Raw genomic sequence first — 26,064 nt, 5'->3', positions numbered from 1 at the left:
TGGTACTTGTAACAAGCACCTGTTCTGTTATAGGAAGCCTATGCCTATCTGAAACTGTTTTGATGTGTTTAGTTCTACACAGGAAAAACCAAAATCACAATTCTCATATTAAATTTTCAACCATGTTTTCTTTTTGAGCATAGTGTTCTTCCTCTTCCCTTGAAAGAACATTTGATGAATTAGCCTTCTCTTTATTTGTGCTCAGATGCCTGCAATACTCTTAAAAAGGTGTAAAAGGGGAGGAAGGCCTTGTCCATCTGTAGGTTTGTCTGCTTTTCTGGTTCATTCCACACATGTTTTAGTTTGCTTTTTAACTGGAGTATCTCTCATCTGACAGTTTCCCATGTTATTTTTGTTTGTATAATGATTGCAGTATGCTGTATACAAACACAAAGTGAGGTCGAGCCCTTGCACTGGACGTTTGCAGTCTAAATAGAAAGGTAGAAGACAAGAAATGGAGCTGGACACAGAGACAGAGATCTAAGTCAATTTACAAGGGAGGTACTGACACACAGTTTCAGTTTATGTCAGGTTCTAAACCCAGGGCTTTACCTACCATTTTGGTAACACACTTCTTTTTTGTATATTTTATAGTGTTTATGTAGAGCTATGTTTGAGATTTCTGCTGATATCAGGGGAGAGTCCTACAGGACACATCTCTGTGTAGTGCAGAAATATTGCTCTGAAACCTATGCTGAACCTTTGGTACTCTGCAGACAGAATCAGTGTTGCCTCCCAAGCAAAAGACTATAAAATAATTTAGGCAAAGTGAACAGTCTCCATACTCCTGAAGCCACCTATGGCTGCCTTGGGCAGTTGGTCTTCTGTGAAAGCCAGAACAGCAGTGCCAGCTCCTCTTGTAATTTATGAAGAAGTAACAAAAGATGGAAATTGAAAACCTCTGCTTTTAGTATTTATTACTGTAAATACTTTTAGAGAATAGGCTACCTCTTAGTGTTCAGGAGAAGGGGTTATAGGCAAGATGTTGTATACCAAACTTAAATATTGTTTTAATTTCTTTACTGATTGTATTTCAAGAGACATTGCTTACTTTTGTGTGGTTTTGTCAGTAGAGAAAATCTTTTCCCAGTGAGAAAGAAGACAGGTCCTTTTTTCTACTTGACAGAGTTACAACAGTGCCAGAATCTGTGAAATGAATGTGGATTCATAAAATTTAGGATGTGTATGAGCATCTGGTGTATTGGTTTCTGTCTTAGTAATACCTTTGTATACAGCAGTTCATTAATCTGATGGATTTTTTAAATATAACTGGATAATAGCCCTTTTCCTTCTCAAAACTGTGTTCTAAGAAACATGTCTGTTCCTTGTTCCAGGCAGTTGCAAAATACTTGAGGTGTAGGTGGAATAAGCTGAGATTAACATCTCAAAGCCATTTCCAGCATTCAATCATAACTATTTTTGTTTTAAACTGAGAAGAAATGGTAACTCTTAGTGATACTCTAGTCTCAAACAGGAACTTTCTGTGCTGTAATATGGAAGTGTCGAGGAGGATTTCCAGTGCATCAGACCCTTCTGAATTTCCCTTATTTATCATTTGGCTCATTTGTTCTGACATGCTGGATGATATTTTTGAAGTACTTTTTCCAGTCAGTAGGAATTACTTGAACATAACCATTTGATTCTTTTTTACTTCTCCTATTTCTTATAGTCACATTTACATAAACATAGACCCTCCTTCAGGGATAAATATATGATCTTAAAAGGGAAATCAACATGTACACACTGTGGCTTTTATCCCAGTTCAAAAATATGTGAAAGAGGTTTTATAACCAGCAGGGGTGCTTAGCAGGGAGAGGGGATGTCCCTAAGAGAAGGAATGTCTCTGGCTAGCACTCTCTGGCTCTGCCGCTGTCTTGCAGATTTAGTTGATACATATTGTTGGCTACTGTAGTATCAGTGTAATACTGCTTTTTCTTTAAATTCAGATATTTTCCTGATACTTCTTTAAAATGTTTAAAGATAAAAGGCATGGCTTTAGCCCATTCTTACGTCTATTCTTGCTCTTTAATGTGAGTTAACTGCTATGATGGAGTGGATATGCCTTCTTGTTCAAAAGATAGAAAATTGCTGGTTCATCAAGAAAAAATATATTGTTATGGCAGAAACTTTGCCCTTTATCATTTCATATCTGTGGTGGTGTCAGGAAACCTGTATGTGGGAATACAAATCTTTGAAGTCACTTGGTGTCAGTTCTGAGTCTGTCAAGCAGCCCAATTTGACTGGATTTATACTTCTCACAGCTGTGGATGCACCCAGCAAAGCAGAAGTCAGTGTTTCTGGTGGCATGCCAGCATGCCCTGACCTGTTGCCATACAGGAAAGGGAAAGATTCACAAACTTTAGAATCATAGAATCAATTGGGTTGGAAAAGACCTCCAAGATCATCGAGTCCAACCCTTGGTCCAACTCTAGTCCATTTACTAGATCATGGCACCCAGCGCCACGTCCAATCTGTGTTTAAAAATCTCTACGGATGGTGAATCCACCACCTCTCTGGGCAGCCCATTCCAATGCCTGATTACTCTCTCTGGAAAGAATTTTTTTCTGATATCCAACTTAAATTTCCCCTGGCAGAGCTTAAGCCCGTGCCCCCTTGTCCTATTGCTGAGTGCCTGGGAGAAGAGACCAGCCCCCACCTGGCTAGAACTTCCCTTCAGGTAGTTCTAGACAGTGATGAGGTCACCTCTGAGCCTCCTCTTCTCCAGGCTAAACAACCCCAGCTCCCTCAGCCTCTCCCCATAGGACTTGTGCTCCAGTCCCTTCACCAGCCTTGTTGCTCTTCTCTGGACCCGCTCCAGCACCTCAATATCCTTTCTGAACTGAGGGGCCCAGAACTGAACACAGTACTCAAGGTGTGGCCTCACCAATGCAGAGTACAGGGGAAGGATCACTTCCCTGGTCCTGCTGGCCACGCTATTTTTGATACAGGCCAGGATCCCATTGGCCTTCTTGGCCACCTGGGCACACTGTTGGCTCATGTTGAGCTTCCTGTCAATTAGTACTCCAAGGTCCCTTTCTGCCTGGCTGCTCTCCAGCCACTCTGTGCCCAGCCTGTAGTGCTGCAGGGGGTTCTTGTGGCCAAAGTGCAGGACCCGGCACTTGGCCTTGTTGAACTTCATCCCATGGGAATCAGCCCATCTCTCAAGTCTATCCAGATCCCTCTGCAGAGCCCTTCTGCCTTCCAGCAGATCGACACTCCCTCCCAACTTGGTGTCATCAGCAAATTTGCTGATGATGGACTCAATCCCTCAGCTAAATCATCAATAAAGATGTTAAACAGGACTGGACCCAACACAGACCCCTGGGGAACACCACTGGTGACTGGCCACCAGCTGGATGCAGCTCCGTTCACCAGCACTCTCTGGGCCCGACCCTCCAGCCAGCTCTTAATCCAGGAGAGGGTACACTTGTCCAGGCCATGGGCTACCAGCTTTTTCAGGAGTATATTATGGGAGACAGTATCAAAGGCCTTGCTGAAGTCCAGATAGACCACATCCACAGCCTTCCCCTCATCCACCAGGTGGGTCACCTGATCGTAGAAAGAGATCAGGTTGATCAGACAGGACCTGCCCCTCCTAAACCCATGCTGGCTGGGTCTAATCCCTTGTCCACCCTGAAGGTGCTGTGTGATTGCACTCAGGATGAACTGCTCCATAACCCTGCCAGGCACGGAGGTCAGGCTGACAGGCCTGTAGTTGCCAGGGTCCTGCTTGCAGCCCTTTTTGTGGATTGGGGTGACATTCGCCAACCTCCAATCATCTGGGACCTCCCCAGAGAGCCAGGACTGTTGGAAGATGATGGAGAGCGGTTTGGCAAACTCTTCTGCCAGCTCCTTCATCACCCTGGGATGGATCCCATCTGGTCCCATAGACTTGTTAGGATCCAACTGGCTCAGTAAGTCAGTAACTATTTCCTCCTGGAATACAGGAGGGGTATTCAGCTCCCTCTCCCTGTCTACCAGCTCCAGAGGCCAGTTGTCTTGAGGGCCACCTGTCTTACTGGTGAAAACTGAGGCAAAGTAGGTGTTAAGTACCTCAGCCTTCTCCTCATCTTCCTTAACTATATTTCCCTCCAAGTCCAACAGAGAATGGAGGTTTTCCTTGCCCCTACTTTTGTTATTAATGTATTTATAAAACGACTTCTTGTTATCCCTAACTGAAATAGCCAAATTTACTTCAAATTCCACTTTTCTTTCCCTAGTTTTTTTCCTGCATGACCTTGCTCTATCTGTAAATTCTTCGTAAGTAGCCAGCCCTTTTTTCCATAGTCTGCAAACTTTCTTTTTATCCCTGATTTCTTTCAGAATCTCCCTATTTAACCCAGCTGGCCATCCTCCCCTCCGGCTGGCCTTTCAGCACACTGGGACAGCCTGTTGCTGTGCATTCAAAATCTCCCTCTTAAAACATGTCCATTCCTCCTGGACCCCCTTGCCTTTAAGGGTTGTTTCCCAGGGTATGCTCTGAATCAGTTCTTTGAATAGGCCAAAATCTGCTCTCCGGAAGTCCAAGGTAGAGGTTTTAATGGTGGCTCTCCTTACATCCCTGAGGACTGAAAATTCTATTATTTCATGGTCACTATGCCCCAGGCGGCCTCCAACCACTACATCATCTACCAGCCCCTCTCTGTTTGTAAACAGTAGGTCTAGTGGGGCCTTACCCCTGGTAGGCTCATTTACCAGTTGATGAAGGAAATTGTCCTCTATACACTCCAGGAACCTCCTTGACTGCCTCTTCTCTGCAGTATGAAGCTCCCAGCAGATATCTGGCAGGTTAAAGTCACCCACAAGAACAAGGGCTGGAGATTTTGAGACATCTGCCAGCTGCTTGTAGAATAATTCATCCCCTTCATCATCCTGGTTTCCCTAGTTATGAGTGCTACACCCTCCAGGCTGGTCTATAACAGGAGGACTTAGCTGGTGCTCATGGTTTAATTGAAAAGCCTTTTTTGTCTTAGCTAAAATGGTCTCCAGGCAGAGCTCATCAAAGCATTGTATCTTCCTTCTCATCTTGTGTTATTCAGTGAAGTGTGTGTGTGTTTCTTGGAATATGAGCTTTGATTGATTTTGAGATAGCTTGGCCTAGCTTTTGATATTCCAAAGGATGTATAGAACAGCACTTTGCTCGAAACTGGTGTGCCCAAGAACTATAAAAGAAAAAAATCCTAAGTTATTTTCCCTTTGGAAATTTTCTTTCTGTTCACAATCAGTCTCACAAAGAAAAACAGCTCTTGGCATCTGTGAACTAGACAGCGCTAGTTATTGCATTTTTTAGCTGTTGCAGTAGAGCAGTCTGAAGCTGCAAATGCCTGACAGTCACATTTACCTGACCCCATGCCTGGTGTTGTTCTCAGGTTCCCAGAGATAAAAGGCTGTTGTCTGTTAACAAAGTGAGTGATAATCAAGAAGACCAAGATAAAAGGTACAGTATTACTCAAAATCATACACCCAGCTACTAACAGTGTTATTAGTAGTGAACTGAAAGTACTCTGATAGCCTGAGGGTTTATGGTTTTCTTCCAAAAGTTAAAAGAATGAAGGCTGTTTTGGGAACCACACTTTACTCCTTTTTACTTTTAATTTATTTGAAAAATGAGGTCATATTATCAAACATGCAGTTTGCAAAGTAGTGGCATTGTTTGTGTTTGGTTTTGTTGTTTAGCTACCACTGAGATTACTAAAATCAGATTATATTGACAGTTGACTATTGGCTGTTTTTCTTTGTTTTCTTCTTCTAGGGCAAAAATGAGTAGTTTGGCCTCAGTAACCTGATTTATAAAGGTTTTTTTTTAAACATAACTTAGGGTCTGCCCAGAAAATAAGGTAACTCTTAAAATCGTCTATAAAGAATGTTTTTCTCACTCCTCTCACATTTCAGCCTTTCTCTTTAGGCTAAAAGTGGTGTGAGTCAGAAGAAGCTGCCCCCTTCTTTATTAAGACTTGTGGAAAAGAAAGAGTGTATATTTATGTAGAAAGAACTAAGTTTTTACATACAGGGAGGTGTCTTCATTTAAAGTTATGATGGAGAGAAGCTACACGAGGTTTATTTCAGTATAGCTAATTTGTGACAGCCTTAGATGGTCTCCACTAGTTGCATAAGGTGAACGTTTAAATAGGTAGTAGTATAAATTTACTGTTTCAAAACAGACTCTGAAATGTTTTTTGAGAGACAGTTTTTCTTCTGTGAACACCAGAAAAATTCCTAAATTGAGTGTAATTGACAAAACTGGCCTTCAGTGGAAAGCTAAGAGAGAGGAAATGCAGTGTCATACCATTTCTCCTGGTTCAAAAACATCAGGGTTACACTTACTAAAAGTTTTACAAGTTAACAATTTTGTCTCAGTGCAACTACTATCAGGAATGAATTGCCTCAGTGGCAGCTGTGGGTTGATGTGGGAATGCTGCTATAGGTTACCTTGCTGCCACTGTAGTTACTGATCTACTCTGCTACCATGGGTTCTCTGGCCTTGCTCTTTCAGAAGAGCGTGAATGCCGGAGTTACACAAACAATAGTGGCCTGTCAACAGCCTGAAAGAGCATGCATCAGTGTATGAATTTTGCTGTTGACGTTCTGCCTATTTCATGTGCAGATTATCTTCTGTGAGTAATCCACACTTTGCCTTTCTCTTTATTCTTATTTTGTGTCTGAAGGCTGTTGCAGTGCTGGATTGATTTTTGCATCCAAAGTGTAAGCCAAGGCAGAAGCAAGCTGGGATGCCCAAAATTTATTGTAACAAGCCTTAGTGATTGTAGTTCAAACCAAATGTATTTTCTTTCCCCAGCTGTAGAGAGCTCTGGATTGCTCAGCTTGCCTCATAATTTCTTTTGCCTAGTGATTTTAATGTATTACTTCATATGGCAGTGGCTTATCAGAATTGAAAGATCTCCTTCCCTGATATCTAAGAACTTTAAGCTATTTAAGGAAAAGATTGACCCTATCAGGACTGTTCATAACATTTTTTGGTTTTGTCTCACAGAAATTGTCTTAATACCACGGAAGCTCAGAGTAACTTAAGTGGAGGAGAGAACCGTGTGCAGGTCCTTAAGACGGTGCCAGTTAACCTTTCCTTGAATCAAGATCCTTTGGAGTCATCCAAAAGGGAATACAACACGAATGTGTCTGGCAGCTCAACACCCATCACAGGGACCGGAGTGACTGTGGTTAAAGCAGAGGAATTCACCCCTGTTTTTATGACCCCACAAACACACTATGCAAGAGGTGAAAACGAGGAGCACCGAGGGGTTATTTTTGAACCATATGAAGTGTCCAGCATTGCTTCCCACACAAATTATCTCAAAGATGACCAGCGCAGTACCCCTGACAGTACCTACAGCGACACCTTCAAGGACGGAGGAACAGAAGTAAGTTTTCCCCCTCAAATTAGCATCTAAGAACTCAGTAAGAAACTGTAAACAAGATAAGGATATTTGAGCTTGTAAACAAGATAAGGAGATTTGAATTGTTCATAAGAGACATTAGAACAGTGATGCTTGTTTCAACAAGTTAATTTCTGTTCCTTGTTGTGTTGCTTTTAGTCTGTGCTCTGATTCTTGGGGAGCATCATGAGGCACTTTAGAAGACAGTTTTAAAGATGTTTATTGAAAATTCTGAGAATAATAAATGTTGATCTTTTATCTTTTTGGATATTTTGTCAAGTAGAGGATAGTTGCCATTGTGAATATTCTAGACGTTCTTTTGAAAGTGCGAATGAGCAGTGTCAGTCTTTGCTGCTGGATAAACCCAAGTAATTCACTCAGAAGCTGTCTGTTGCAACACAGGCAAGTGAGAAAAAGTGGTAGAATTGGACAAGTAGAGGGGAGTGGAGAATGTAACAGTGAAGGGAAAACTGCATGTATATATATAGGAATAAGCAGGAGATGAGAGACAAGGAACTTTCTTTAACTATTTTGCACTTATGCTGAGTAAAATAATTTTACAGTCATCTTTAGTATGGTGGGTACTCTCTGGCTGCTTTTGCCTACTGCAGAACAATGCAAACAAGCTTGAAATACAGAAAGGTAAAGGCTATTTCAAGCTGAGAGTACCTCTGCAAATAACGAGAGATTGAGGTGAGGAAAATCCTCTCAGATTTTTCTCCTCCCAACTCTACAAAATTGCAGATACAACAAAAGTACAAGGCAATCTGTGTTAAGATGGAGGTGAAATCCATTTTCAGATACAGAACATATGTAGGTCAACGAAATGAATAATTAACTAAGGAATCTAGCTTGCTGGTGTAAAATCAGTAGGCTCAAACCTTGGATTAGAGACACTGCTCTGCATTATCAAATCACATTATTTCAGCTATTGATTCTTCCTAGTAAGTGGCTCTTTGTGCGAGCCTGATGGTGCCGTACTTGTGGCTTTCCTTGGGGTGCTGTAGCAGTGATTCCATCACCCTGATTTGTTCTGGGATGTGTTGCTGAGAGGTGCCCAAATAGCCCGTCTGTACTGTGCAGGGAGCTGTCAAATGTGCAGATTTGTTTCATTTGGATGTAAAAAGGGACTTTACATCTGTATGTTGGCTTCGCATCCCAAACTCCATGTTATATTAATTTTGTTACAATAGTAATATTTTGTCATGTGTTCTTTAAAATGATTGGTTAATAACAGGGTATAGTACTTGTTATCTTGGCTTTCTGTGCAGTCTGTGGAGAAAGAATCAGTTCAAATCCACTTGCCTAAAGTAAATGGAATGGTTTGCCAGGTGCACTCACTTCTCGCCATCTTTACCTCCCCTATTAACTGTAAAAGGGAAGCCGAACAAGTAATTTTAACTAGGGCCCCATCCATAGCTGTTAGGTGAGGTGTGCACCTCTGCTGGTGGCCCTCTGGCTCAAAGTGTTCACATGCATGTGGCTGGGGAGCAGGAACAGCTTTGCCACCCAGCTGCAGCCTTACTCAGCACTGAACCTGTCCCTTTGTATTTTCTCAACTACTCAAATCCCAGGATGTGCTTTGCCCATACCGTGTGTTCTCTGACTGCTTCTCCAGCCACATACTGTCTGTGTAGGGACAGCTATATGAAGCAGGTGTGGGGAAACCATAACGTAAAATATGAAAACATACCAAAAGAATCCTGGGTTAATTTTCATAAGCGCTTGGAAAGTACTGCCACAATGACTGGGTTTAGAATTGCTCTAATTCCTACTCAATTTTTAAATGCTTTATGAATACATTTTTAGAAATAATTTCAAAATATTTATGGAGTGACTTCTGCTATATTGAAGGAGTTCTGAGTTTTTATAGATCCCAGTAGTAGTGAACACTTTGGTAAATCACTTGTGTTCTTCAGATATAATTTTAACAATTACATAAATATACTGTTCTCATCTCTTTCGTATTCTTAGTTAACTGTGATTAATTTATTAATTCGTTATAGTATAAACAAATGTTTTGAGGTTAGTCAAGTAAATTGCATGTTTTTGACAATGTCAACCTCTAACCTTTATATAAAATATGATTAGGATATTAATAGTCACTCAATTTTTTAGGTATTTTGCATTTAAAATGGTTGATTTTTTTTCTGAGTGGTCCTTAAATAAACATAATTATATTTTTGTTGGTATTTGCATTTTGATTGCATGAAACTATGTTTAATTGGTTTTATTTTGCAGAAGTATCGGAGTGTGTCAGTGGGGGCTGAAGAGTATATTTATGAACAAACAAGGTATGGCATAAGCTTTGGAATGTGCTGACTGTCTCCACTTCCCACCCTCCCTTTCTTCACCCTGAGGTACCTGCAGGGCTTGCTTAATGCTGCCAAGCATCACTTTCCCCTTGTTCCCTTGCTCATGTTAGCTTTCAGATTGCGCTGGTTTATATCTTCATCTATTACCTTTCCCTCTGCATTGTTTTAAATTAGTAACTCCTCTGAATCCCTGCTGAGATACACGAGATTAAAACTGTTAAGAGAGGTCCCTTAGGTAACAGTGCATACCTTTGACAGCCAGGTAATGAAAAACCTTTCCCACCTTTCAGAATGGCAGGATATAGAAGTCTGATGTTCAGGATGGTTGAACATGTTTCACCAGCTTACAGAATTTCCATCTTTACTTTTCCCTTCTGTTTTTCTTCTGGGTGCTCCTAGTAGGTTTTCTGTCTTTTTCCACTGCTTGTTGTGGTACTTCATGTTTACCTATGAAACAATATAAACAAAGTATCTATTAAAAATCATGTAGAAAATTTAAGAATTGCAAGAAGTTTTTTAAAAGCTTCAAAAGTTGAATTTTGAAATAAATAGTATTCTCCTTCAGTGTAGAAAAATTTACGTGGAGCATGGGCAAACACTGCAGAGTCCCTTTAACTAATATAGACTGTAATCACTAAAGTTTTTAAGATGATCCTTTATTTCTTGCTTGTGAATGGATCTGTTTATATCTGAGAGATTACTCTCACTTTAGAAACAGGAATGTGCCTACATATTTTTCCTGGATTAGGCATATAATTGTGTCTGTGGTGGAAGTTCCTTACAGCGTGGTCTTTATTCTGTAAGGTATTAAAATGATCATTAACTGCAGTGAGCTCAGAACTGAGTCATTATATAGGCAGAACATATGCAACAGATACTTATCAGACTGCTCACTTACCACATAGAACATTTGTAAAATTGAATCCTGAAGCATTGGTATTGTTAAGAATTTTCAGACATTAAGCCTTTAATGCTATGGCCCAGGTCCACATTAGAACAAAACCTCTGAATGCACATTAAGAAAAACAAAATAAATCTTTCCTGGAAGTGATAGGAGCTCAGAAAAGAAAACTTCAGACTGAAAAGAAGTGGTGAATTTGAAAATAATTGGAAGCCTGATAGAAGAAGATCCCTTAATGACTACATAGGGGTTTAGTTAAGACTCATGGTGAGGTTCAGAATAATATTACAATAATTTGAGTGATTGCAGTTAAGTTTTAAGGGTGAGGGTAATCCTCCTGCTTTAGGGCACACTTTGATTGTCAACCAGGAACAAAAAGAAAATTCACAAATGGTACCACACAGAGGCTGCAAATTTGGCCCAGTACAGTGTGTCTGGGATTTACTTTTTTGACATCTTTCTAAAACACCCAGAATGCCAGAAAACAGAAGACCAGACCGTGGCAGACAGTAGGCAGCTCTGTTAAGATGTTATGTGTCTGACTTTGAATCATCCTAGGCCCTTCTCAGCACACATGGTTGTTTGGCCTCCTGTCTGGTGGGAGGTTTTGAGATGCATCTGCCAGGGCACTCAGCGTGCTTTGATATGTGTCATGAAGCAGTCTTGCAGCACACAACCTGCAGTCCCTTCATGTGACAGTAGGTCAGGGCTGTACCCCCAGCACTAAGGGGTGGTCAATCCATAGCACGAGCAGGATGGATGCTGGATCTGCAGCACCAGTGGTGTTGCTCTTCCAGTCCACTCAGGGACCACAGTGCTTGCCAGTGATGGGAGTGCTTCTGTTCCCCTTGCACAGGACAAGGGACTGTGGCAGCATTCCCACAGGGGCTGGCAGCAGAGAGGACAACAGTGCCCCTTGTGCTGCCTTCCTGCTGTGTGTGAGAGCCTTCCTATTGGCAGCAACTGCATTGTTGGGAAGTGCTGGTTATGCCATCGGTGGTTTGCATAGGTGTAGATGAGTGTTTACTTTTTACCTTCATTTTGCTTGATTTGTACCTTTTAAGCAACTAGAAAAATTACTGGATTTCAATTTATAAGCTAAGAAACAGAAATTGTTGGATTGAAAGACTGCTACTAAACTAAATAACTGAATGTCTTCCTTTGAGTGGAAAGACAGTGGATCAGTTGGATTTTTTCTACCTTCTCTTCAAGTGGGAATTTAAATGTAATTATTACTCACATATTTTAGTGTTTTTTTCATTGCATAGTTAAAAATATTTTTGTTTTCTCTTTATATTGCTATGGCAGTGCTGTGATGATCCAGAGTATTTGCTAGAATTAGAAAGTTAATGATACACTGATGGTTTGAAGCAATATATTCCTCCTTTTGATTCTACTCTGACACTGCTTAAATACTTTGCTCAATTAAGACCTTTGTGAATATGATTCCCCCACATCTCCGGTTCGTGAGGACATCCTGCAAGTGAATCCTTGCATTAAGCTTTCTGTGCAGTTTGAAGAGATTTTGTTTTTTCTGCAAGGTCAATTTGATTTTCATTTAAGAAAATGGGAGGAGCTGCAGGCATCGTTTTTATTGGATTATTGTTCAGGCCTGTTACTGGAGGAGGTGGCTGGAAGAGGCTCAATGAGAATTGTTTCCAACTAAGAGTTCACCAGTTGATGGAGCTTTAACTTTTCATGGTTTGAGAACTTTAAGGTGGAACTGTAAAGGTGGAAAGTTCTGTGGAGTCTTCTAAGATCTAAAATTTTAACACAAGAGCAAACTCCTTTTCTATATTCTTCTTTTCTAAAGGGAGGTTACTTGATTGCAGATAAAGCTAGGTGTAGACACTTGGTTCTGTCTGATAGATTTTGAAGAGAAAGCTTGTAAAAACATTGTTTTACATGTTGTCTTTAAACAAATGAACTTACTGTCCCTTCTCTTTGTATCCGTCTCTGCACTGTGCTGAAAGTAGCAGTTGGACTTTTCAGTCTCTGTGTCCATCTTTTGAAACAAGTGTTATTTTGGTAGGATTTTTTGAAAATCGTTATTTATTTCTCCTTTTGTGACACTTCTAAGTTTAAATTTCTGTGCAGTTGATTTCCTGCAAATCCTACCGAATTCCCGCCTGGTATTTGACACTCTCTTTGTGGAGTACATAATCTTGTATTTCATAATGGTTCTTTTCAGAGAAAGTAAAGATGTAGTCTTTGATCCAAGAGACTTACGGTCCAGATAGTTTTACACTTGATTGCCAGATCTGATGAACTTGAAAAAAAAATTGCATTTTTAAATGGCCATATGACCTTTTTCTGGAATTTTATTATTAGCTTCTTACGCCTCATGCAATGCACGAAATACATATAAATGGGGACAAGGAGAAAAGGAGAAAGTGATATGGATTCTGTTGATGTTTTTCTCCTTCTCTTTTCAGCAGCACTTTTCAGTATACGCTAGAAGCTACCAAGTCTCTGCGTCAAAAGCAAGGAGAGGGGCCCATGACCTACTTGAACAAAGGACAGTTCTACGCCATCACCCTGAGTGAGACGGGTGACAACAAATGTTTCCGGCATCCCATCAGCAAAGTCAGGGTATAGTCCCATTTCTTTCCTAAGTGGGAATGGAGCTCTGCAGATGGATGTAGTTGTGGTTGGTTGGCTTTTAATTTATTTTTTTTTCTTGTGGGAGAGGAAAGAGCAACCTTAATTCTGATGCTTGATGTAAAGGTGGAAGAGCACCATATTGATGGTGGCAATAAATATTTTGGGGTCCATTTTTTTCAGTGTGATTTTATGAGTTAATTATATACATATCCATTCGGTTTATGATTTGGCAAAATGGTGATTACTCAGATGCTGCACTTGACACTGGTGAACTTATCATTGCCATGTTTAAAGTAAAAAAATCCAAGAACTGCTACATTTACTGCATAGTCCATCTTCACTCACTTGTGTACTTCATCAGCTGCTTTCCACTGCATTTCAGATAAAACGTGAAGAGTTGACTCCATCCTTTGTGACATAAATTTTAAATAATTTACATTGTATAAGTATGAGGTTTCACTTGATACTTACCCAGAAGTATGACAAAATGAATGATTTGCATCTTAAATTCCATGGGTAGGACTGGAGCTTGTGTATTCAGCAACATCTACTTGGTAAACGGGCCTCCTGATTTCCTTGGTGATATTTTTGAGTTAGAAAATCCTAACCCAGTAACCTTGACATGAACAAGTTTTAGAGTTGCTGCATTGTAAATTTTACCCTGAAGCTGTCAGGGTCGCATATGAAGCTGCAAAAGTGTTGCCATCCAAATAAATGAAGTGCTGTAAAAAGGTTGTGACTTTAGTCAGAGGAACCAACAAAAGTCAGTGTGAACAGTAAAAGGGAAAACAACCTATATGTTTATGATAGATGCAATTTAGAGACACTCATCCTAAACAAAGGCAATGATTTGGAAACCTGAATTAGGAGTCAGTTTCTAGCCTGGTTTCCTGAGGACGTGAGGCTGTAGTGTTAGACCATTCGCTGAAGCTGATGTAAGATTTCTCTGTTTCTGCAAAGTCTGTTTCCCCGCCACCCATTCCTTCCCCCTTTGTGGTTCCAACTCCAGTACTTGTAGAGCTGAAACAGGAGATGGGAGCTCTCTGATCTGACTGAAAACCAGTCCTCATAGACTTGGTTCGGTGCACAGCCGCATGAATTTTGAAGCTGTGGCAGCAAAAGGGTGGAAATTGTAAAGGAGAGATGAGAACCACATCCTTTTGGAGGATGTAGTTTGCAGAAGGTTGTGAAACCACGTGCAACTTTCACGATCATGTTCTGTTTGCCAGGGCCCTACTCAAGCGACTCTTGAATTTATTGCCAATTCCATCCAAACCTGACAGAGGTGCAAGAGGTTTTGAAGGTATTAAACCTCTACAAGTTCCATGTAAGTGTTTCATAGAGGAAAAACATTAATGCTGTCCTTGGTGGAAAAGCTAATCGGCATGGGCAGTTGTGGTTAGTGCATCAGCTCGCCAGCCAGCACATACCAGATGGCCAGCCAGTGTGCACAGGCATCACTCAGGACTCCACCTTGTGCCCACACAGAGGCTAGACATGGAAGACGTGGTGATGGTGTTCAGCTTTTCTAGGAGGAATACAGAAGGTCACAGAGCACATGAAAAGTTATGGTGGTGGCTGTGTGGAGAGACACAAACCATGAATCCATCATGATCCAGCTCCTCAGCTTATGAAACAGCTTGATTGATTTTTTTGACCTTAGTGTTTTGAGGTTAAAGGAAGAACAGGAACAAAAGAGGATATTTAAAAGTGAATTTTTTTATTCTCTGTGGATTATTTTCACTTCAGTTTACCTAATATGATCATTTCTTCATTGTTTTGTGGTTTTTTTTTGTTTTGCTTGCCTACAGCAGGGCCTTTATTGCTCATGTAAAAATGTTACATAAAGTTTCAATCTGTTTGCTTTGAATCACAGAGTTTAACAAAGGGAATTAGAACGCGAAGTGAAAACCTCAGCAAAACTCAGGAAATACTTACACTGAGTTTGTCATTAAATACATGTATGCAAGTGTCTGCTCCCAAGAAGGGTATTTTAACTGTGTATGAAAAAACTGAAAATGTCCTATCTTTAGCCAGTAAGGTGAAGATCCATAACAACATGTCCCTTCTAGTGTAATGTTATCTTCCAGACTGGCAGGGAATCTGAAGTCCCAACACTTTGACTGGACTCAGATAAGAATCGGAATTGGGGATTCTCTCACTTTGAAATGACCACGTTTTACTTAGGGGAAGTTAGACTTCTTAAATATAAGAATATGATCTAAGAACATGATTAAATTTTATTTGGACTATCAAGAACATAAATGCTGGGCCTTGAACTGTTTTCCGACTACATTTCCTCTGCCTAGAGTCTTTAAGTGCATTGCAGTATTGGCCTGGATTAAAACCCAGCAATCTACTACAACCAAAGTACTAGGAGAGGGTGATGACTGGATCAGCATTAGAGGCATAGGAGATTTTAATTTCTATGTTTCTGACTATTAATTACTTTAACTAACGTGGCTTCTGTTGTTTTTTTGTAGAGCGTGGTCATGGTTGTTTTCAGTGAGGATAAAAACAGAGACGAACAGCTGAAATACTGGAAGTACTGGCATTCCCGACAGCACACAGCTAAACAGAGGGTCCTTGACATTGGTGAGTGTAAGAGGATCTCCAGGTGTTTCAGGGAAGATTTCGGATATGGAAAGCTCTGGTACTTTTCACAGAGATGTGTAGGGCTATATTAGCAATGGTTGCAAGGCTTGTTACTGCAGTTTTAGCAATGGCTCGTCCCTGCTAGGACTGAGCAGCAGGGTCTATCTATGGAGCAGGGCAGGGATCATGCAGAAGGAGTGGTTCTCAGTAGTTACCCAGAAGACCTGACCCTTGCACATGTATTTAGTGGTCCACCTTCTGCAGCTGGGAAATCAGGGTCTGCAGCTGCTCAGGAGTGGCACAGTGTTTGTTTCCTTTAGTTTTTTAAAGGCTGATCCAGTCTTTGATCCAGTGTAACAGTAGCAGACAGTAACAGTTATGTTAGCTCGTTGATGTGGAAATGCAGCCTAAGAGTGAAGATGCCGTCATTGTGGTGACTGCAAAGGGAGTGCACACGACTCCTACACCTCCAGACTTGGAGTCTCGTCGGTGTCAGCAGTGAAGAGAGAAGCGGGCTCTGGTGTGCTATCCTGAGAGATCTGCTTACCGTTCATCCCATCTATGGTATTTACAAGTCTGTTTCAGCCACAGCTGCTCTATCCGCATGCTTGGGAGATTTTAGCAGAGAAAGAGCACGTCCCTGCTGCCAAGGAGCCTGAAGTTTGAATCAGTGGCAGTGTCTAGACATCAAGCGCTTCTCCCCTCCCACATGCAGTTTACACATGCAGCCATCTGCAGGGTTCCAGTCAAAGGAGTCGGCAAGACCAAAGCAGGCAAAGTCGATCTTGTTTTGACCGCCTGAGGGAACCAAACCATTGAATGGCAGGAATGAGAGGGGGCAGAGAGGGGGGCGAAAACAAAGCAGGGTTACTGGTAGAGAACACAGCAAGACTTAAAGGGCGATTGAACTGGGTGATCAGGGAATCAGTCCCTAAGTGGTCTTTAGACTTTCAAATGCTGCAGCCTCCACCGCGCTGCACTTGAGGTCAAATGTATTTTATCAAAGCAACTCTTCCCAAATCTCCTCTCTGCCTGATATCATCATTGTTCTGGCTGAACTGTTTCTCCGACTTCTTCGGGTTTTCTTTCCTTTTTTCTTGTCTTGTCCTTTGGGATAGTTAAGGCAGTAAAATTGCCACCCCAGACCAAATGACTCCTATTGTGACACGTTAGTTAAATGAGCAAGTGTGCCACGTCACAGCTATTTCTGAAGGCTGCATGTTTTTTTTGTACTAGTCCCTACAAGCTTGCAGTACTATATGCTCATACCTTTGAAAGTATGTGCTCAGGAGCTTGTTCCACTGCCGTGCCAACACCTTGCAGCTCCACAGCACTTGTGGTGTCCTGGCACATTTCAGTCCCCTTACCCCAACAAGTCAGGTTATGATGCATGTTCTGTAAAATAGTGCTGTGCAAAACAAGTGCTGTACATGAGTTGTGTGTTTCGTTGTGTTAAAGTGAATGTCTTTTAATTTTCCATTAATTTGAGATGAAATAGGTGCTGACTTTTGAGGTACTCTGGTGTGTATTCTTTATTTGGACTGCAAACATGAGCACAGCCTGGTGTAGTAAGACTTAGTGATATAGCACTCCTTAATGCTGTAGGAGCACATTTCACCTCAGAGTTTTCAGAAGAAAGACCTAGATGTTGTTTGGTGGTGTTTTCTTGAGAACAACTGAAATAATGGCCTTAGCTCTTACCATGTATGGTGTTTCTGAACTACAGTTCATTTTCTTTGGCACTTACGTTATGGCTGTTTGTCTTATGAGGCCAGTATGGCTCCCAACTACTTTTCCCATGCAAGCATCAAGCTGCATTTAGCAAAATCTTCCACTTTTACCATTAAATGATCTAACTGAGAAACTTAATCCAAATTTGAAGCTGGCCCTGCTTGAACTAGATAATCTCTAAGAGTACTTTCCATGCAAAATTATGTTGAATGGCTCTTTGAAGCTTTCCCTTTACATTAAAAATTCAGGTCCTTGAAGGGGTCCTGTAAAGGAGTACTGATTTAATGTCCAGGCCATGTGTAGTTTACAGAGAAAATTAGATGTCTATAAATCTGCATCACCTTTCCATGTATAGTCTTTAATGTTATTTTAACTTGATGTTTGTAGGATGTTAAACACCTGTGAATTCTTTTTAATTGTTTATGAATGCATTTTTAAACTAGAGTATGATGTAGTCCTTAGCAGGCAGATCAAATGAGTTTGGGGTGCTGTAGTTCTGGGCTCCAACTGTTCAGCCCTCAGCTAGGAGTGGGGATTGTTCTTGTACTGCTTTCCACAATGGCGTAGGTCTGTCTGTCTGCCTTCTGACCTGCAGCTGTATTCTGGAGATCAGAGGAAATAGTGGATTGCTGCTTCAGTCCAGACACACAGGGGTCACTGCTTTAATTGGTTTTGTGTACTGGCTGGTGCATCTCTTGGGAGAAAGGATGATTGAATGGATTAGATGCAGTACTAGGTCTGTAGATGTGTTGATATTAATAGGATAAGCTTGTACTTACATGTAAAGACGTCCTTAGTGCTTGAGGAATAAACCTGAAGGCTTGATGCTTATTAAGCAAGAAGATAAGGTGTTTTCCAAAATTTAGACTGTGTGCTCTGATGGATTTTTCTGAAGGAGGAGGGAGGTACGTTCACTCTCTTTTTTAGCATGAGTAAAGGGGGGTAAAACCAGCTGTCTTCTTCACAGTGCTGTGACATTGGATCACTAGCTTTTTCTTTTAAAATAATGTGAAATAAAGAATTAAATATTAAATTGCAGTGAATATTGATTATTTAGAATCAGTACAATAACTTGACAAATACCAGAACAGGTTCAAATGTAAAGACTGGGCATGAAAGCTGCGTGCTTCAGAAACTTACCAATGATTTTTTAGGATAGTTTGTATTATTTATGTGCACAATACAAAACCTACTATCATGTTATGTTATGTAATGCATGATTAGTATTTAATATTAAAAAGATTGCCATTGATTAATATGCAGTTTATGTAACAGAAGAGGAAATAATTCCTGTACAGCCATTTTCTTGCATATTGAAGAAGCCTGATTTTCTGGTAACTCACAACAGCAGAAGAGGAAGAATTGTAGTCACTAACAGCTCTCGGCTATCCTTGGATGTAAATGCCTTCTTAATCAACTGAAGATCGTTCTTTAATGATCTGTAAATCGAGGGGAATAGGATGCACTTTGCTTTTTAACAACATGTCACAGACACTACCTGAGATTTCTGTATGGCTATTAAGAAAGCAGAAGTATGTGGGGGGAAGGGAAAAGTTGGTGGGATGCAAGGTTCTGACAGCCTTTTAGGAGAAGAAAGCAAGTGTCTTTACGAGACATCTTGTTCATGTCTTTCCAAAGTGCACCTACACATCACACCCATATGCAGCAGTCAGTTGCACGAGGCACTTTCTGGTGAATCATACATTTAGAGGTGGATGGATGTGTGCACATGCATATTAAATTACTTAGTGTCTTCTAATTCCTCTCATTTGCATTCCCACACTGAATTTAGATACTGAAGCCAATTACTTCAGTTAGAAAGGAGATTTGAATTCTCAGTGGGAATGAAAAGCCTGCCTGCCCTCTCAAATACTATGTTAATGTACTACATCACCAAATATCTCATGCTGTTCCTATGGTCTGAACAGTGATTTTTTTTTTCCTGTATCCAAAATCATTTATGTGTCCCACGGACACAGTTTCACTTGCCCAGTGAGATGTCAGCATTCTTGTAGTTTAGATGAGAGAAATTATTTTAAAGCAGTTATTACCTGGAAATTATTTTTCAGACACCAACAGTTTATAAGGGCAAAGGAAATGAATATTGTAACCATTTGTGTGTCTCACAGAATACAAAAGCATCCTCTTTCTATAACTGATTACAAAGCTAGGAATCAGCATGCTTCTGAAGCACAGACTTGGGCAAACATAGATTAAGGGCATAATCTTAGCCCTCTGCCACAGAGTCCAATTACAACCCTGGGGGAATTCTTAGGAAATGTGTATGTCCTGGAGACAGTCGATGCATTTGTGTGAACAATCTGGAAATTCCTTTCATCAAGCAGTATTACCTGGTATTCCTCTTAATCTATCAACAAAAAGGGCCAGCAAAGGGAGACAAAAAGGGGGCTTTTTCCTCTTTTCAATTATAAAAATGACTTGGGAGTTGTCTGCTTTGCATGGTTTTCCAGTCTTACTATTCTTGGGGGATGGTTGGGTCAACTTTGAAATCTTCCTCCCTTTTGCTTTCATTCCTTCCAAAAAGCTATCTTATTGATAATATTAACAACCCTTTGGGAAGAAGTGAGAACAAGGTGCAGATTTTGTAGTCAGGCAACTTAAAAATAATTTATTTTTTTCAGTTTGTTGTTTTAGTAGCATAAAAACTTTGGAAAAAGTGCTTTTTGTTTGTTTTGATTCTTGGCAGTTTTTTTGTTGGTTTTTTTTGATGTTGTGTTTTTAATAGAGAAGTATTGATCTAGCATCCAGTGCAGTAATTCCTAGGAAAGTTGAAACAGCTGTGCAAGAAATGCACACTATTGATGATATCCTTTAATGATCTTTCTTAACCTTTTAGAAAGTTTCTTTAGGGTTTACCATAATGCTATTTATTTATGTCAAGTTTTGAACGGTCCCTTTAAATACTTCATTAGTTTTTAGTTAATTTTCCAGTTTTAGCCACTCCTTGGCCAAGCCAATGAATGCACCCACTTATTGCCACTAGAGTCACATTTCTTTTTGAGAGCAAGCAATATTTTACAAGAACTTTAGGCAGTGATACACTATGCATGACTCAAATTGCATTATATTACCTCTTTGCAATTAAGGTTATTCATAATTAATCATAAACAGTACAAGAGGTAGTTTTGATGTGTTAGACAACCCAGATGAAGAAGCAAAGATGTACTATGAACTGTGAAAGAAAATTTGAATCTTTTCAGAGGGCTTTTGTTTGTTTTTTCTTACAGCTGATTACAAGGAGAGTTTTAATACCATTGGAAATATTGAAGAAATTGCATTCAATGCTGTGTCCTTTACTTGGGATGTCAATGAGGAGGCAAAGGTGAGGAAAAGCCATGTAGACGGTACCCCTTTATGACTACCATCTGTCCTTAGTCACTGTTCCACTTCTGTCCTTTTTGACAAATCAGAAGGTTTGCTGGTAGGTGCCCAGCCTGAGAAACAGTAGTTTTTTTCCTACTTGGAAAGTCAGGTGGAGGATGCAAGGTGAATATTTTCTTTTCTCAACTTCCTTTCTACACTACTAACATCTTAAATACTCAATACTTTGTAAGTTAGACTATACCTTCCCTTTTGTTGATGCCATTTTTTTTTATAATGTTACACAGACTGTCCTAATAGGAAATGAATGCCTTTTTGAGGACTGATGCTTTTTTTTGTTTTGTTTTACTTTTATTGTTTTTAAATAGTCAAGTACCCTCAGGCATGGGGGTTTTTTTATTCAGGAATGTGACTGCTAAATGGACCTATAAACCCGGACTGAAGAACACCCTAACGAGTTTCTTACAGATAAGGTTGTGCAAAGGCTGTCAGTGCTTCAGCTGCACGGCCTAGTGTGGGAGAAGTGAAAAGCTGCCGGTAATTCTAAGAAGAAGTTGGCCCCCGGAAGGCAAACAACAAGGGAAATAGGCTGTGTAAAATGAGTGGGGATAATGCAGTACTCTCGGATGTAGTTAATAAACAGCAAACACTCTTGAGCTTGGCAAACTCCTGATACTGTTTTCATGTTGAATACAAAATCATATGACTCTCAAATACACAGACATCTTCATGCATGATTCCCCACTGTATTTCTAACAGAGGATTTGAGAGATTGCATCCAGTGAGTGAGTCCTGTGAGAGATTGCATCTAGCATGGGGTGGTGGCATTAACACTCACTGTCCTGACTTGCCGAGTGAAGGTGCTGAGGTTTGTAGTAATGGGGATTTTCATCTTAAAAGAGAAGACAGTAGTTCTGAAAACTGCCCAGCTTTCAAAAGGAGACCTTGGTAAACAGCATTCTACCTGGCCCAGTTGCTACTGTAGCTATATTTAGTCATGTAATGATTACATTATCAACGCCTCAGATAGTTCCCTATTATGTGACTCCATTTCAAACTGCTGTATGTTGTTCTCTGCAGTCACAACAGGTGACTCCTGTGTGTGTGATCATTGTGCAAGGAGATACAGCAAATACAGTTTTGGGATCTTCAACACAGCAGACTTTGTCAAGGACCTTTACAGAAACATTTTCAGGGCTAGAGCATGTCAGTCTCATCCCAATGGCATCTACCATCCCCATTGCCAGGGCTTGAAAGTTCTTTAATACCTTTGCATTTGCAGCTGCAAGCCAGACTTAGCCAAACGCCATATTGATCTAGACAAGAAAGTCACATTCACTAATGTGAGGGGTTAACCCTGGGCATTTTATTCTAATCTCACACCATTCACATTGCTCTTGCCTTGGGTGCTAGAACACAACTCTTGCAATGATCACTGGAAATAAAACATACTAAGATTTTAAAATAAAGACTCTTTACTGTTGCTGGATTAAAAAACTGTCAGGAGTGAAATTTAAGCTGCTTGTATTTCTAAAGGAAGTAGTCATTAAAATGCAAATTGGCTTATGCATTTTTATTTTGGGGGCTAGTTCACGAATATCTGATCTTTTAGGAGCTTGAACTGCAAATGTATTGATAAAAGCAAGAGGTTTCATAACATGCTTTTGTGTTGGGCTATGAAGCATGAATCAGGCTGTACATGAAAGGTTATCACCTTGCCTGCACTAAAGTGTTTCCCTCCCCACACGTGTACATGTACCCACTTGCTTGCTCCTGTGGGAGAATCTAATACAATAACCAGTTGCACTGGGTCTGGGGATTCCCATAGGATGCCCCTGCGGTGTTGGAAAGCTATGAACTCTGAGGCACGTCACTGAAGGTTGTTTTTTCTCCAGCAATTACCTCATCCAAGAGAGATGAAGAATTTCAAGGCATAATTATAGACTCTTTTCCTAAGCTTTTTGAATGATGATCTTTCAACTAGCTCCATTGTTTCTGGTCAGTGTTGTTTTCTTTTTTCACCACAATTTCAAGATTAAAACTTAACCCACTCAGAGGAACAAAGGCCTTTCTCTTCCGAGTCAGACAAGAGTAGCACAGAGCAGTTCTTTGCAGGGCCTCTGAAGTGGGATGTGATGAAGGGATCTACCGGCCTGGGAAGAAACAAAGAAAATGGACTCATCATTGGAAGTGCACAGGAGAGTGCTCTGAAAAATCAAACAGAAGCAGTAACCACATAACTGAGTGTGCCTGTCTCTCCTCGGAGACTAAATCCTGCATCTAGGAAGACCTATCTGGAACATCAGATTTCTCACTTTCCTATTCCACCTGGAGGGCAGCTGATTTAAAGCTAGGTTCTCCTCCCATGCACAAGCAGAGCAGGCCCTCCTCCTCCAGGCCCTTCAGGATGAGGGTATAAGAGCTCAGGTGTGGCAGCCAGAGTCTGCCTGCTACCAGTGAGCATGCTAAGTGTTGATAAAGCAGCATCTTATGTGGGTCTTATGTGGAAGAAACAGGAATTCAGAGGCAGAGGCCTCTCTCTATTGCCCCGGTAACATGATTGGAACTAAGCTGTTGGCTCCAGCTACCTGTGCTTAGTGCCTTGTTTTTCAGCTGCTGCTTTGCAGAAAAAGTCAGTGGGAAGAGAATCTTGTACAGCACATGTCAAGCTGTGGAATAATCTCCCTATTGCTTTGTGTGGACTAAGGAAACTGCATCGAAGTCAGAAACACCTTGTACAGCACATGTTCAAGCTGTGGAATAATCTCCCTATTGCTTTGTGTGGACTAAGGAAACTGCATCGAAGTCAGAAACACCTTGTACAGCACATGTTCAAGCTGTGGAATAATCTCCCTATTGCTTTGTGTGGACTAAAGAAACTGCATCGAAGTCAGAAACACCATTCTGCTAGCGTCTCTTCTGCCATATCTGGTTGACAGCAGCAGTCCCTTTGCATTTTGGCAGAGCAGTTTATCCTGACACATCCTTAACCTTAGAACAAAACTTTTTTCTGCTGGGGCAGTTATCTAGAGATCACTGTGGGGCTTGGGGTTCAGAGCAGGATACAGCAAAATGAGGGGAAGACCCTGTAGCCATGTCAAACCCTACCTTATGCTTCCTTAAGACAAAAATACTATATATAAGGGAGCAGAAGTAGAGGATAAGAACGGTTTTGTACTTTGTTTAGTTCCCATATTTAATTCTGTGTATAAATATGAAACATTTATAGGCAAGGTGATTTGTTGGCTCCATTTGGTTGACCCTGAATACTGTATTTGGTGTTTTTAAATGAGTTCTTTAAAAAAGGTGAGGAAACAAACAGCAATTAACAAGAACTGGCTGACTTTAAAAGCCTATTTAAAATAGTCTAGAAGGGAGGTAGTTGCCTTGCTGTTGCCCTGTGGAAGATTTTTTTTTTGCAGTATCTGGCTGGTTGACAAAGATCTAGTGAAGGCTTTTGAACAGAGTTCAGCTTCATTTCTGATATACATTTATCTGTCTGCTTACAGTCCAATTGCTGACAGAAGTTAGTTTGCAAGAAAGATAATTAAAAACCAAGATTCTCTTGGTCAAAGAAGAATATATTTGTCATAAATAATACTCACTCTTTGAGATATGCCTTCTCTCTGATTGGTAATTGGTAATTTGCTAATGTAAAGTGTTTAAGATGGTGTTACTTCTGAAAAAATACATTAATTGCATATTTTTATGGAAAATGCTTTTTAACCTTAAATTCAAAGATGTGACTTTAGTGACCAGTTGCTAAAGAAAAAAATCACCTTAAAGAGACAAAAAAAAATTCACTGATACCAAGACATTGCTGATTTTTACTGAGCAGCACAGCTTGGACATGTGGTACAGAGACATGTTGGATATGTAATTCAGGCAGGTGCTGGCATATGCCCTTCGGTGTGCACAGGAGTTGTGCACTGTGCTGTTGTTGTGTATACTTGCGTGCAATCGTTGTCTTGCTATATTTAACTGAAATGTAGATCTTTAATCCAAAGCACGTTGAAGCCTCTGGGAACCTTTCCAGTTATTTAATGAGTTTTGGCATAGCCCATGCAGTAATAAGCTGTTTTCAAAGAGTGAGTGATTTGCAGGATTAGGTTCGTGGGTATTGTGGGCCAACGTGAGCTCCAATTCCAATGGGCACAGTGGTAAAATAGAGCAGCACTGTCTCTAGCAGTGATTTGTATTGTGACAATCCACATTTCTTTAACATTGTTACTGATACTTAGGACAGGCTTTGACTAGTATAAGAATTATTTCGTTCATAATCATAAATTTCCTTCTTAAGTCACATCAAATTTAATTTAATTAGGGGGGAAATTAACATTTTTCTCTACTCTCAAAATTTAAAGGTTGAAGGAAAAGATGCTTCATTTTGGATAGTTAGTACCAGAAATTATGCAGGATTAGACTTGGCAGCTACTTTAATAAGCCATGTCTGTCTGTGCAAGTGTGCATATATATATATATATATATAGAGAGAGAGAGAGAGAGAGAGAGAGAGAGAGATGGAGATGTGTGTGAGACATGCACACACATGTGTATAAAGAAGTGTTAACCTGTGGTAGCACATAATGTTGAAATTCAGTGTATACAAATGGCTTGGTAAGTATGCATCTGGGATTCAAAGCAAATGGCATTTTTATGTAGTTGCCGGGGTGTGGTGTGGGTTGAGGAAGCTTCAAAAGAGCAGTGTAAACATTTGCTGGAGACATTTGTATTGAAATAAAACAAAGGTCTTACCTTTGTGTGGGATTTATAAGGTAACGGCTGGCAGGAGAAACTATAAACCCACACTTTTTGTGTATACCAGGAATGAGGGATTGATGTTAGTCATTTGAGAAACAAGTCATTTAACTTTTTGTTGTTACAGTCTGCAGGGATGAACCTTTTTAAAACAGCGTTTTTAAAGACCCATTGCCCGGGTGTAGGTTCTATGTATTACCAGTATTCAGTAGAGAAATTGCTTTAAGTTTCTGATTATGTGCTGTAACACATTCTTCCCTCCCTTCTGCCTTTGGCTCTTTCTGAGACAATGGGAGCCAGAAATGTAAATAGTAATAAAAGGCTTATATTAAAAGTTTTGTAACTGTAGACCTTTAAAGTGTATAAGCTGAGAGACCACAGCAGGAGTCATGTTGGCTATATTAAATGCTAAAAAGGGAAATGCACT

The 26,064-nt window shown here is 40.4% G+C and overlaps 1 protein-coding gene across 5 annotated transcripts in view; it reads left to right on the top strand.

The window, feature by feature from the left end:
- GRHL2 (grainyhead like transcription factor 2) overlaps positions 1–26,064 on the top strand; it is a 67,492-nt gene that overhangs the window by 13,208 nt on the left and 28,220 nt on the right. For 4 of the 5 annotated variants that reach the window (XM_071554062.1, XM_071554061.1, XM_071554059.1 and 1 more), the window contains exons 3-8: positions 5,370–5,437; positions 6,992–7,376; positions 9,633–9,685; positions 13,043–13,199; positions 15,695–15,806; positions 20,786–20,880. In XM_071554062.1, the coding sequence (XP_071410163.1) occupies positions 5,370–5,437; positions 6,992–7,376; positions 9,633–9,685; positions 13,043–13,199; positions 15,695–15,806; positions 20,786–20,880 (870 nt within the window). The remainder of the gene's footprint in view (positions 1–5,369; positions 5,438–6,991; positions 7,377–9,632; positions 9,686–13,042; positions 13,200–15,694; positions 15,807–20,785; positions 20,881–26,064) is intronic. The other variant, XM_071554060.1, reaches the window with a different exon arrangement.

Source organism: Pithys albifrons, chromosome 4 (genome assembly GCF_047495875.1).
Source record: "Pithys albifrons albifrons isolate INPA30051 chromosome 4, PitAlb_v1, whole genome shotgun sequence".
NCBI lineage: Eukaryota > Metazoa > Chordata > Aves > Passeriformes > Thamnophilidae > Pithys > Pithys albifrons.
The sequence above is the reverse complement of the archived record's forward strand: the minus strand, read 5'-3'. Positions and strand labels throughout refer to the sequence as shown.